This window comes from Quercus suber, unplaced genomic scaffold, assembly GCF_002906115.3.
Source record: "Quercus suber isolate HL8 unplaced genomic scaffold, Cork oak 2.0 scaffold_60, whole genome shotgun sequence".
NCBI lineage: Eukaryota > Viridiplantae > Streptophyta > Magnoliopsida > Fagales > Fagaceae > Quercus > Quercus suber.
The window spans coordinates 1,034,266-1,046,501 of record NW_027069525.1 but is presented as its reverse complement, the minus strand read 5'-3'; the positions used below and the strand labels follow the sequence as shown (position 1 = coordinate 1,046,501).

Genomic DNA, 12,236 nt, shown 5'->3' with positions numbered 1-12,236 from the left:
ACCACATGGAGGAAGTCACCTGTCTCATGCAGAGAAGAATAATATGCAACTGGAAATTGAGAGGCTAAAGAGGGAGTTGCGCCATGCAAAGAGAAAACATATTTCTTCGCACTCTGATGGGGACTAGGGTGACGAGCAAGATGTCACTTACGAGCAGAGATCTCGGACACCAATCAGTGAATCCTTTACATACGAAGAGGATCTCCGTCGCAAGAGGCAACCTCAAATCCCATCACGTGGAGGGGTAGGAAACGATGCTATGAGCAAAGCCTTGAATCAAATCTCTAGGTCACCCTTCATGCATAGGATCGAAGGAGCGAGACTTTCTCGGCGTTTTAACCAGCCAACTTTTACCATTTATAATGGTAAAACGGACCCTGTGGAGCATGTGAGCCACTTTAATCAAAGGATGGCTGTCTACTCCAGAAATGAAGCTCTGATGTGTAAGGTCTTCCCCTCCAGTCTTGGACCAATTGCAATGAGGTGGTTCGATAGCCTGAAAGCAGATTCCATCAATTCCTACAAAGAGCTCACTCAAGCATTTGGTTCACGTTTTGTCACATGCCGAAGAGTGGCCAGGCCCTTGTCTTCTCTGCTATCCTTGAGCATGCAGGAGGGTGAGACCCTAAAGACGTATTCGGATAAGTATCAGGAGATGTTTAATGATATGGAGGGCAACTTTGATGCAATGGCCCTCGACACGTTCAAGCTCGGCCTCCCTACTAACCACAGTTTAAGGACGTCATTGTCTGGTAAACCCGTTACTAACATGCGTTAGCTCATGGATCGTATTGAAAAATATAAAAGAGTTGAAGAAGATCAGCAGCAAGGGAAGAGTAAGGACAAGGTTATCCCCTAGGAGAGGAGGGATTTCAGGTCGGACCGTTACAATAACAACAAGCCACAGAGAGATTTCGCTAGGCAGTCAGGATCAGCAAATGCTCAATCAGTCAATACTGTGTTCAAAGAGCCAGTCCACCAAGTTTTGGAAAAGATCAAGAATGAGCCATTCTTTAAGTGGCCGATTGAGATGGTGGGAAATCCTGAGAGGCGTAATCACAATCTCTATTACCAATACCACCAAAACCATGGGCATACTACTGAGGATTGCAGAAGCTTATGGGATCACTTGGACCAGTTAGTCCGCGAAGGTAGGTTGAAACACCTCTTGCATCACTTCAATGGCCGAGGAGGTCAGATGAATTCTGAGCCCCAGAGGAATGATTCTTCGAAGCCTCCATTGGGAACTATCAACGTCATTTTCGTCGCACCGAGGAAAACAGGGGCCTGGCCATCCAAGATTATGTCGATAGCCCGTTTACCGATAGGGGATTTTGGTCAAGATCCGAAGGGACCTAAACAGGATATCCAACCGATCACAGGGTTCTCGGATGATGACAAGATTGGTACCATCCAACCCCACGATGACGCTCTGGTAGTCATCTTCAGAATTAGAGGATATGATGTGAAGAGGGTAATGGTGGACCAGAGTAGCGTGGTGGAGATAATGTACCCTGACCTCTTCAGGGGGCTGAACCTAACACCTGATGACTTAACACCATACAGTTCTCCCCTGGTCAGTTTCAAGGGAAGAATCGTCACTCTAAGGGGTCAGATACAACTGCCTGTACAGACTGGCTCGGAAGTAGTGGAGGTGGACTTCATTGTTGTGAATGTGTATTCCCTTTATATGGCAATTGTAGCCAGACCTTGGCTACATACGCTAGGGGCTGTTTCCTTTACTTTGCATCAAAAAGTTAAATATCCATCCGAAAGGCGAGTTTGTGAAATCCGTGGAGATCAATCCTCGGCCAGACAATGCTTGGTGGCTACCATCCAGCACAAGCCCGAAATTGAGTCCTCGGCTAGGGCCGAGAGAGATTTATAGCAGTTAACAAGGCGGGTATCGCCCATTGAAGATCTAGATGAAGGCGTTAGATATGAGGATTTAATAAAAGTTCTAATTGGGGACAATCTCGAAAAGTTCTTTCAAGTCGGATCTCAGATGCCTCTACCAGAAAGAGAAGAGCTAATAGAGTTCCTTAAGAAAAATCTTGATGTATTTGCCTGGAATACTTATGAATCCCCAAGAGTGGATCCGAAATTCATTTGCCACCATTTGAAGGTCAATCCACTGATTGTCCCCAAGAAGCAACCTCCTCGGCGCCCATCCAAGGAGCATGCAGATGCGGTGAAAGAAGAGGTAATGAAACTTAAACAGGCTGGAGCTATTAAAGAAGTTTTCTACCCCGAGTGGTTAGTAAATACTGTGGTGGTGAAGAAGAAGAGCGGGAAATGGCGAGTCTGTGTAGATTTCACCGACTTAAATAAGGCTTGTCCTAAGGACCCTTTCCCTATGCCGAAAATTGATCAGCTAGTCCCTCGGATGAGTTTCTTGGATGCTTTCCAGGGTTACCATCAAATACCGTTAGCCCTAGATGACCAGGAGAAGACCACTTTTGTTACCCCTACTGGTAATTACTATTATAAAGTGATGTCATTCGGTCTGAAAAATGTAGGATCTACTTACCAACGAATGATGACAAGGATGTTTGAATCACAGTTAGGCAAAAGTATTGAGGTCTATATAGATAACATGGTGGTGAAAAGTAAAGTCGTTTCCGAGCATATGAAGGACCTTGACAACACTTTTGAAATCCTAAGAAGGCATAAGCTACGTCTGAACGCTTCCAAATGCTCATTTGGTGTAAAGTCAGGCAAATTCTTGGGTTACATGGTGACACACAGGGGAATTGAGGTGAACCCCGATCAGATAAAGGCTATTCAAAATTGATAGTCTCCTCAGAATCCGAAAGAGGTTCAGAAATTAACAGGAATGACCGCTGCCCTGAATCGATTCATCTCTCAGTCGGCAAATAGATGTAAACCTTTCTTCTCACTGATCAACAAGTGGAAAGGGTTTGAATGGACTAAAGAATGTGCTTTGGCCTTTCAACAACTCAAAGACTACTTGGCTCGGCCACCAATTATATCTAGTCCTGAACCGGATGAGGTCCTATTTGCCTATATTGCTGTGGTTCCCTATGCCGTAAGTCTAGTACTAATACGAGTGGATCAAGGCGTGCAAAGGCCAGTTTACTATGTGAGTAAATCTCTACATGAGGGCGAGATTAGGTACTTGCCGCTGGAGAAAGCTATCTTGGCAGTAGTACTCGGAACATGAAAATTGCCTAATTACTTTCAAGCACATACGGTCGTCGTGCTTACACAACTCCCGCTTAAATCCATACTTCGAAGTGCGGACTACACAGGAAGAATAGCCAAGTGGGGCATTATTCTGGGGGCTTTCGATATCAAATACATGCCTCGCACTTCAGTCAAGAGGCAGATCCTTGCAGATCTAGTGGCCGAGTTCACGGAACCTAGTTTAGAAGAAGTAAAGGCAGAGAAGGACATGGATGGAAAATCGGTTGGCATGATTTCTCAACAAGGCCCCTCCCATTGGGAAGTGTATATGGACGGCGCAGTAAACCAGAAAGGTTCTGGAGTGGGGCTAGTGTTGATATCCCCCGAGAGAATCATCATTGAAAAATCGTTAAGGTTCGATTTCTTGGCAACAAATAATGAGGTAGAGTACGAAGCCCTACTGATGAGAATGGCTATGGTCCAAAGAATGGGAGGAAAGGCAGTGGAGTTGTTCTCGGACTCAAGGTTAGTTGTGGGTCAAGTACAAGGTGAGTTTGAGGTGAAGGATGAGAGAATGCAGGGATACTTGAGCCGAGTTAAATGTCTACAATCGGAGTTTGAATTTTTCAGTTTGCTGCACATCTCCAGAAGTGGTAATGCACATGCTGACTCTCTGGCCACACTAACTACCTCTTCGGCGCAAAATTTGCCAAGAATTATCCTCGTCGAGGACTTACATGGGTCTACCGAGGCAAGAAGAGATGTAATCCAAGTTCACCAAATTAGAACCGGGCTCTGCTGGATGGATCCGATAGTTAAATTCTTGAAAGAAGATATTCTACCTAAAGAGAAGGGGGAAGCTGACAAAATTCGGAGGAAGACGACCAGATTCTGGCTATCCGAGGACTAGAAATTATACAAACGCTCCTATTTAGGACCGTACCTATTATGCATGCATCCTGAAAAGGCTAAGTTGCTACTAGAAGAATTGCATGAAGGAATCTGTGGAAGTCACACTGGAGGTAGGTCTTTAGCTCACTGAGCCGTTACTCAAGGTTATTAGTGACCGAACATGCAAAAAGAAGCCCATGAGTATGTTAAGAAGTGCGATCAATGTCAACGATTTGCGCCGAACATACACCAACCAGGTGGAGTCCTCAACTCATTATCTAGTTCATGGTCGTTTGCTCAATGGGGCTTAGATATAGTGGGTCCATTCCTAAAAGCCGCAGGAAACAGGAAGTACCTTCTGGTCGGCACAGACTATTTTACCAAATGGGTTGAAGCTGAACCTCTAGCCAACATCCGAGACGTAGATGTGCAGAAATTTATATGGAAGAATATTATTACTCGTTTTGGAGTTCCTCATACTCTTATCTCGGACAATGGCCTACAGTTTGACAGCAAAGCATTTTGAAATTATTGTAGCGAATTGGGAATCACAAACAGATACTCCACTCCTGCCTATCCCTAGGGGAATGGACAAGCAGAAGCAGTTAACAAAGTCATAGTTAATGGATTAAAGAAGAAATTAGATGATACGAAGGGCAAGTGGGTGGAAGAATTGCCACACGTACTTTGGGCTTACAGAACTACGTCTCGCAGATCTACTGGAGAGACCCCCTTTTCGATGACTTATAGGGCCAAAGCTGTCATCCCTTTGGAGACTGGATTTCCAACTCTGAAAACCAGCTCGTTCAGTCTGACTAGCAACAATGAGCTGCTAGAAAGGAGTTTGGATTTGATTGAGGAAAGAAGAGAAAATGCAATAGTTCGATTAGCACGTTACCAACAAAAGCTCAGGCAAGGCTATGATGCCAACGTAAAGTTAAGGCCTTTAGAACCTGGTGATTTGGTACTTAGGAAAGTTGTGGGCACTGCAAAAAAAACCCAGCTTGGGGGAAGTTAGAACCCAATTGGGAAGGGCTATATCGTATCACTTTAGGGGCTGGCATTAGGGCATATTTCCTGGAAGACCTAGATAGTCATGTGATACTGCGCCCTTGGAATGTAAATAACCTCAAAAGGTACTATTATTAATCGAATCTTCTCTTCAATCACCATGACAATTCGTCATCCTTCACGGTTCTCTAAGTGTTTAAACTTAAATCCAATCACGCCTGTAGTTCTTGGACCAGATGATTTGGGTTAGGTAATACTCCTTAACGGTTCTATAAGTGTTTAAACTTAAATTCAGTCATGCCTGTAGTCTTCGGACCAGATCATTTGGGTTAGTTAACACTCCTTCACGGTTCTCTAAGTGTTTAAACTTAAATCCACTCATGCCTGTAGTCCTCGGACCAGATGATTTGGGTTAGTTAACACTCCTTAATGGTTCTATAAGTGTTTAAACTTAAATCCAGTCATGCCTGTAATCCTCGAATCAGATGATTTGGGTTAGTTAACACTCCTTCACAGTTCTCTAAGTGTTTAAACTTAAATCCACTCATGTCTGTAGTCCTCGGATCAGATGATTTGAGTTAGTTAACACTCCTTCACGGTTCTCTAAGTGTTTAAACTTAAATCCACTCGTGCTTGTAATCCTCGAACCAGATGATTTGGGTTAGTTAACACTCCTTCACAGTTCTCTAAGTGTTTAAACTTAAATCCACTCATGTCTGTAGTTCTCGGATCAGATGATTTGAGTTAGTTAACACTCCTTCACGGTTCTCTAAGTGTTTAAACTTAAATCCACTCGTGCTTGTAGTCCTCGAACCAGATGATTTGGGTTAGTTAACACTACTTAACGGTTCTATAAGTGTTTAAAATTAAATCCAGTCATGCATATAGTCCTCGGACCAGATGATTTGGGTTAGTTAACACTCCTTCACGATTCTCTAAGTGTTTAAACTTAAATCCACTCATGCCTGTAGTCCTTGGACCAGATGATTTGAGTTAATTAACACTCTTTAACGGTCCTATAAGTGTTTAAACTTGAATCCAGTCATGCCTGTAGTCCTCGGACTAGATGATTTGGGTTAGTTAACACTCCTTCACGGTTCTCTAAGTGGTTAAACTTAAATCCAATCATGCCTATAGTCCTCGGACCAGATGATTTGGTTTAACTAGCACTTCTTCGTATGCCTGCAGTATTCGGACCAGATAATATGGGTTAGTCAACACCTCCATACAATTATTGTTATTAAAGTTTAACTTTGGAATGAGTCATGCCTGAAATTCTCGAATGTGTTTAAATTAACTCTAACTTATGATAACATTTTCTCTGCATGTTTGAAAAGACCTGTGAAGCTTTTATATCACTCGTTGCATTCATTACTTAGTAGTAATTCTTATACAAACTACTCTTTTCAATACCAACTTTGGTTATGTACATTGTAAGTATGATATGGTGGTTATATTTACCTACATTACCATAATTGCAAAGGACAGTTATTTGCAGCAAAAGTAAGTCATAAGATATGTAACGAAGACACCAGAAGTAAAAGGAAAACTGTTTCATTGATCAAAAGAAAATAATTTACAATCCCTTACATAAAAGAAAAACAAATACAAGTACAAAAAAAAAAAAAAAAAAAAAAAAAAAAAAAAAAAAAAAAAAAAAAAAAAAAAAAACACCTAAGTATCTAAGTCTTCGCTTAAGGGACCAAAGGGTCGGCAGCCTGACTGGACTGAGTTACAGCAGCTTCTGGGGCTTGGTCCTTAGGTGCTGGAGGGGTTTTCTTCTTTCCCAAGCCCTCACCCTTATCCTTGGGTGCCTCAGCTGGCTTACTTTGATCACCAGGCTGACTAGACTCCTTAGACGCCTCGAGGGTGATTGGAGGAGCTTGGCTGACCAAGGGTTGCTCCGAGGCCTCCTGGAGTTGTGTTGGAGGAGAGGGATCAAACCCTGGGAGCTCTCGGATATTAGGGTCATAGTATATGCTCCCAGGCAGTCTTAGTTTTGAGTCCGCAGGGACTCCAGCAGCATCCAGTGCCTTGCCCCACGTTATATCGCAATAGTCTCGGCTGACCGAGGCAAACTGCTCAGTGAAGCCTTTTTCAGTCTCCTCCACCCCCAACTGATATGCTGCTTTTTTCAGCCTCGGTCGCCTCCTTAGCCAGTTGAGCATTCTTCTGAGCCAGCTTGGCAGTCTCCCTGGCCTTTTGAAGTTCGGCGCAAAGTTCCTTCACCAGTGCTTTCTCAGTTGACAAATTGGTCTGTGTCTCATTTAGCAGCTTGCATTGGGCTTTGGCCTGAGTCTCAGCATTCCGTAGGCCCACATTAAGACTATTCCTTTCATTAGTTACCTCTTTGAGCTACTCAGAGAGTTGGAAAAAGTCTTCCTTTAGGCTGCCCAAAGACTTTTCTACCTCGGACCGAGAGTAGGCCTTTGCTTGGGCTTCGATATAGGTTTTCTTGTTCTAATCTTCAGCCACAAAGACTTGTTGAGTAATCTGCATAGTAAAGTGAAAGAGTTAGCACGAAACAAACAAAAATTAACATCCCAAACTGAAGAGTTGGAATAACTCACTTACCATGGCCAAATCCCTTTTTAGGGACATGAAAAGTTCACACTGGCTGAAGCGCCTGTATGAATCCATGTCTCGGGGAAGAAGCAATGGTTGCTCCAAGGCGTCAGTAACTACTCCTGCTCTCCCCCTATCATAGTTTCTGAGGGAGGTATCCCAAGGAATAGGAGCGTCATCCAACTCCAACTTGGGAGCCCATGTGCGTGACCCTCGGCGCACATCAATAACATGAGGGTCATCTTGGCTCTCAGTAGATGAAGCCCTCTTGCTCCGGTGGTCTTTCGCCACCTTCTATTGCTTGGTTGCCTTCGGTAGCACCACCTCCCTTTCTTCAATTTCAAGGAGGAGGGGCATTTTCTTCTTTAAATTCGGCAAGGGCTTTAAGCCGGGATCAGGAACTTGAGGTGGTGGTGGAGGCAGACTCACCACAGGTTGGGAAGTATCGGTTCCTTTCGGCTCGGCCTTCTTGCCCCTATTCCTCAACAGAGCCTTTATGTTTGACATGTTTTCCTCTTCTGAAGAGTCTTCTGGAAGAGCAGTTATCAGAATGGGAGGATGGACACTGGATTGCATATCAATTTCCTCCTCGGAGTTCGAGGATGGTATCACTTGGATCCCTCCTGAAGCTTCCCCTTCAAATTTGAATTTGTCTATTTGCTCATCTAGTGAAGAGGACGAGGAGCCAACCCTTTCGCCTACAACCACTGGTTCAAGGGGGACTTGCTGAACCGGCTGGACGAGCAGAGGTACACCCTGTGGTTTTGGATGTGGCACCAGGGGAAGGTCGAATGGAGCCAAAAAATCCTTCCGACCAACGTCGATTCAGTTGATGCGATAATCTCCTTGTCTTATCGCGTTTCCGACTGGCTGGAAATCAGATGGTTTGGGCGTGTAACCGAGAATGAGGGGAATCGGCCGGAGTTGCCCGTCTTCACTCACAAAAATCTCTGATCGTAACAAGTAGTTAAGCGCGGCGGTGTTGGTAAGACTCAGCCGAGGAGAGACGTGGTTTTTATCTATCAACATCACAACAAAATTTAGTTAGAAACTTGAAAACAGCAAGACCGAGAAGACTAAGTTGCAAAGAGATGTCAATCCTAAATCTACTATTAGCAAGCCTAAATCTAAGATGCCCCCACCTGGCTTTCCTGGTTGGGTTGGGTAGTGAAGACTATCATGCTAGGCGCCCGAGACGATCAGATAATCGTCTTTCATCCCTTTGTTAGACTTGGGAAGGCAGGAGACGAGCCTAACAGCGTCGGATCGGGATTTCAAATAATATCCTGCTCCTTTCTGACTGTGGCACTCGTACATATGTACCACGTCCCGCCAGGTGAGTCCCAAGCCTAGATGGCGGTTCAGATCATCGATGGCTCCTAAAATCCTAAAGACATTGGGCGCACATTACTCGGGGCTAAGCCTATGGTTTCGAAGATAGTTAGTGGTGATGGGGCCCATAGGAATAGTCGTTCCTCCTTCCAGGAAGGCGATGATGGGGATTATCACTTCACCCATTTTTCGATCTGTTAGGACTTTTTCTGGGGGGCTATATCTTAAACCTACATCTTCAAGTATATGGTATGTGGCCCTAAACTTCTCCATCTGAGCGGGACTATCCATCAGATACTGGTATCTACCCATCTTAAACAAACAAGAAAGGAGGAACTCTAAACGCAGTGACTAGGGGGCGACTACTCGAAGGTCAAAAAGGGTGTCTAAGGAGAAGATTAAAGACGAATATATGAGGACTTACACGAACCGGATCGGAAAGTGATATTTGAACTCGTGGAGATGCTTGTAGATTCTGGATTTGATGATTGTAGAGTTTGGTCAATTTGAATGCCTCTGTTCACTGGAAAGTCTGAAAATATGTAAAGTAAAGGAGGAAAAACCTCCTCTAGGGCTTTATATAGAGACAAACGAAGGGGAAGGAGTTATCCCACCCAAATTTCGAGGGAGAACCACGTCCGTTGGATCATTAGTCCACCGTTAGATGGCAAAGACAAAACGCCGCCTGGAGTAATTAATAGCGTTTTGGAAACCTTGAAACGGCAACAGCAATTATAAAGCGCACAAATCCATGCTCCTACACGTGTAGACTAAGATATTTTTGCATTTTTTATTTTTATTTTGTAGCAAATCAAAATCCTATTTTTTCTCCTCGGATGCGAGGGAAAAATTAGAATTTTGAGGGGCTATTGTGGGGGGAAAAGTCCAGCCTTACGTAGTGGGCCTAGAGCCCAATGTGAAGGTTATTGTATGTCCGAAGAGGCTAAAATTGTTGAGGGGTACTTCGCACGAAAGAAGGATACTTGGGAGTGAAGAAGATCCATCCGAAGAGAGCACCAACGTTCCGAAGAGATCATTCTCCTCGAATGTAAAGATTCTTGGTCATATAAATATCTGGGGGGTTCGAATGAGTTTACTAATGAGTTCAGCAGTCTGGATAAGTTTTGGACACGCCTAGAGATAAGAATAATGGAGAAACATCTAAAAGGAAAAGCTGCCACCACCGTATTAAATGCACTGCAACAACTTTTCTGACTGCATTTATGTAGAGAAGACCCCTGAACAGTATAACCTCAGCTACCGCCACTCATAAAAAGCTAAGAAAGATACATCACATGACATACACTCAAGTAGGGATCTAGATAAAGAACAAGTGGACGATGGAGATGAGGGAGAAGGATGCTATATAAAGAAGAAGGGCTCCTGATAAAGGAGGAGGAAGAAGGGACGATAGAGAGAAAAGAGAGGTTTTACTGTAGTTCTAAGAACTGTAATCACTGCTCAATTTATCATAAACCTCTTCAGACTACAATTCATTTTGTTTTTACGGGTATCTTTCCGCTGGTTTATACTTGGAGGTTGTAACCAATCATTGTTAATTCCATAACTAACCTAACTCTATCATCCACGCTTTACAAATTCATTGTTTTGGACTTGGGCCACAAATCCTAACCCTACAATTGTCATCTAATTTTTTTTTGGTAATAAAATCGACATGTTTGAAGCATTGTTATTGATTCCGCTTTGGCCGGAACGGCAGGAATATTTCGTAGCGGCATGAAAACCGGTACCATAATACCCCTCATTCCACCTCGGATCAAATTTTGGCTTATTTCGGAGTGTTCCGGCCATTTCGATCGAAATACATATTTCGGCCGGTACTAGATTTTGGCTTTAAAAATAAAATAAAAAACTTACCTCCTCCTTCTTCTTCTTCTAGGTTTCGGACCTTTCTTCTTCTTGTTTTCTTTTTCTTCTTCTTGTTATTTTCTTCTTCTTCTAGTGGGTTTCGAACCCATCTTCTTCTTTCTTTTCTTCTGGTGGGTTTCAGTCTTGCCAATCTCCGTTTTGTTTTTTATTTGTGTGCTGTACGGGTAAATGGTGATGTATTTGACTATTTGTCAGGAGAAATTATAAGGACCATATGGTGGACAAGTGACATAATCCACCATTCCACTAAATGGTGGACAAGTGACATAATCCATCATTCCACTAAAAAACTCACACCTGTTTAAAATTGCTGAGTTGAAATTTTTTTTAAACGGAAATTGATTATTGACTCAACAATTTTAAACAAGTGGGAGTATTTTGGTGAAATGGTGGACAAATGATATGATCCATCAGAGGACTCTATAATTTCTCGTTTGTCAGCCTCCTTACTCTTCCTTATATGCTATGTCCTTTGTTTTAAATTTTTTGTTTGTTTCTCCAGCCCATGTGATACTCTTCTCTCTTGTCACTTGTGTTCTAAAATTTGAATTTTTTCTTTGTTATATTTTTGTGAGCCCCACAAGACTAACAATAAAAATAGAATGCTTCAGCCTTAACCTTCTTCCACTATTCCACCTTTGCGTGTAGTCTGCCTTCAGGCCACTTGTGTTGACTTCTAAGCCATCCCACTCCACGTGGCTAACTTATGTCTCACCATTTCTAATTTTTTTCCTCTTTTAATTTTAATTTTATCGTTACTCTTGTTATAATCTAAAAAATAATTATTAATTTATTATTATTATTATTATTATTGAGTGATATTTGGGATTTGGGCTTAATAAGTTTGACATATTAGTTAAAATATGAACTTATAATTATAAAATTCTTAAAAATTTATATGGGTTTTGATGAATAACATACAATATATAAAAAATAGCTATAACCCGAAATGGCATACCGAAATAGACCAGTATTAGACTGGTATCGAAATATTCCGTTCCAATTGACAAACTAAAACGGGCTCCGAAATGGTATTCATAACATTGGCCTGAAGTTTAGGCTAAAGCTAGCCAGATCCAAGATATTTCAAAACTAATCAACTTAGTCCCTAAAGCGTTTCTCATTTTTCTCATCTCTCACAGTGATTATAGACCAAGTTGGTCAATTTTGAAATATTTCGGACTTAGCTGACATTAGCCAAACCCCAAGATTGTTGACTGTATTTTACCCTTTTTATTATAAAACTATGTAAAATCTTATCTAAAAAACACCTAACAAAATAAGGTAACTTATTTTATTTTTGACGAAAAGGAAACTTATTTTCTAAAAAATCTATAATTTGACTTATAATTTGTTACTATTTTTTAATTAAATGTATACAATTAAATGTATAATTCTAA

The 12,236-nt window shown here is 42.3% G+C and overlaps 1 protein-coding gene across 1 annotated transcript; it reads left to right on the top strand.

Moving 5' to 3' along the window:
* The first annotated feature begins 561 nt into the window (after positions 1-561).
* Positions 562-1,888, top strand: LOC112032845 (uncharacterized). The gene is made up of 2 exons (XM_024065617.2): positions 562-617; positions 877-1,888. Exons 1-2 carry the CDS (start codon positions 562-564, stop codon positions 1,886-1,888), a joined length of 1,068 nt encoding a protein of 355 aa, XP_023921385.2.
* The last annotated feature ends 10,348 nt before the right edge of the window (positions 1,889-12,236 follow it).

Coding starts and splice junctions, on each gene's coding strand:
- LOC112032845 (XM_024065617.2), top strand. CDS start 562: ATGCCGAAGAGTGGCCAGGCCCTTGTCTTCTCTGCTATCCTTGAGCAT. Junction 618..876: donor ATCCTTGAGCATGCAGGAGG/GTGAGACCCTAA, acceptor GAGGGATTTCAG/GTCGGACCGTTACAATAACA.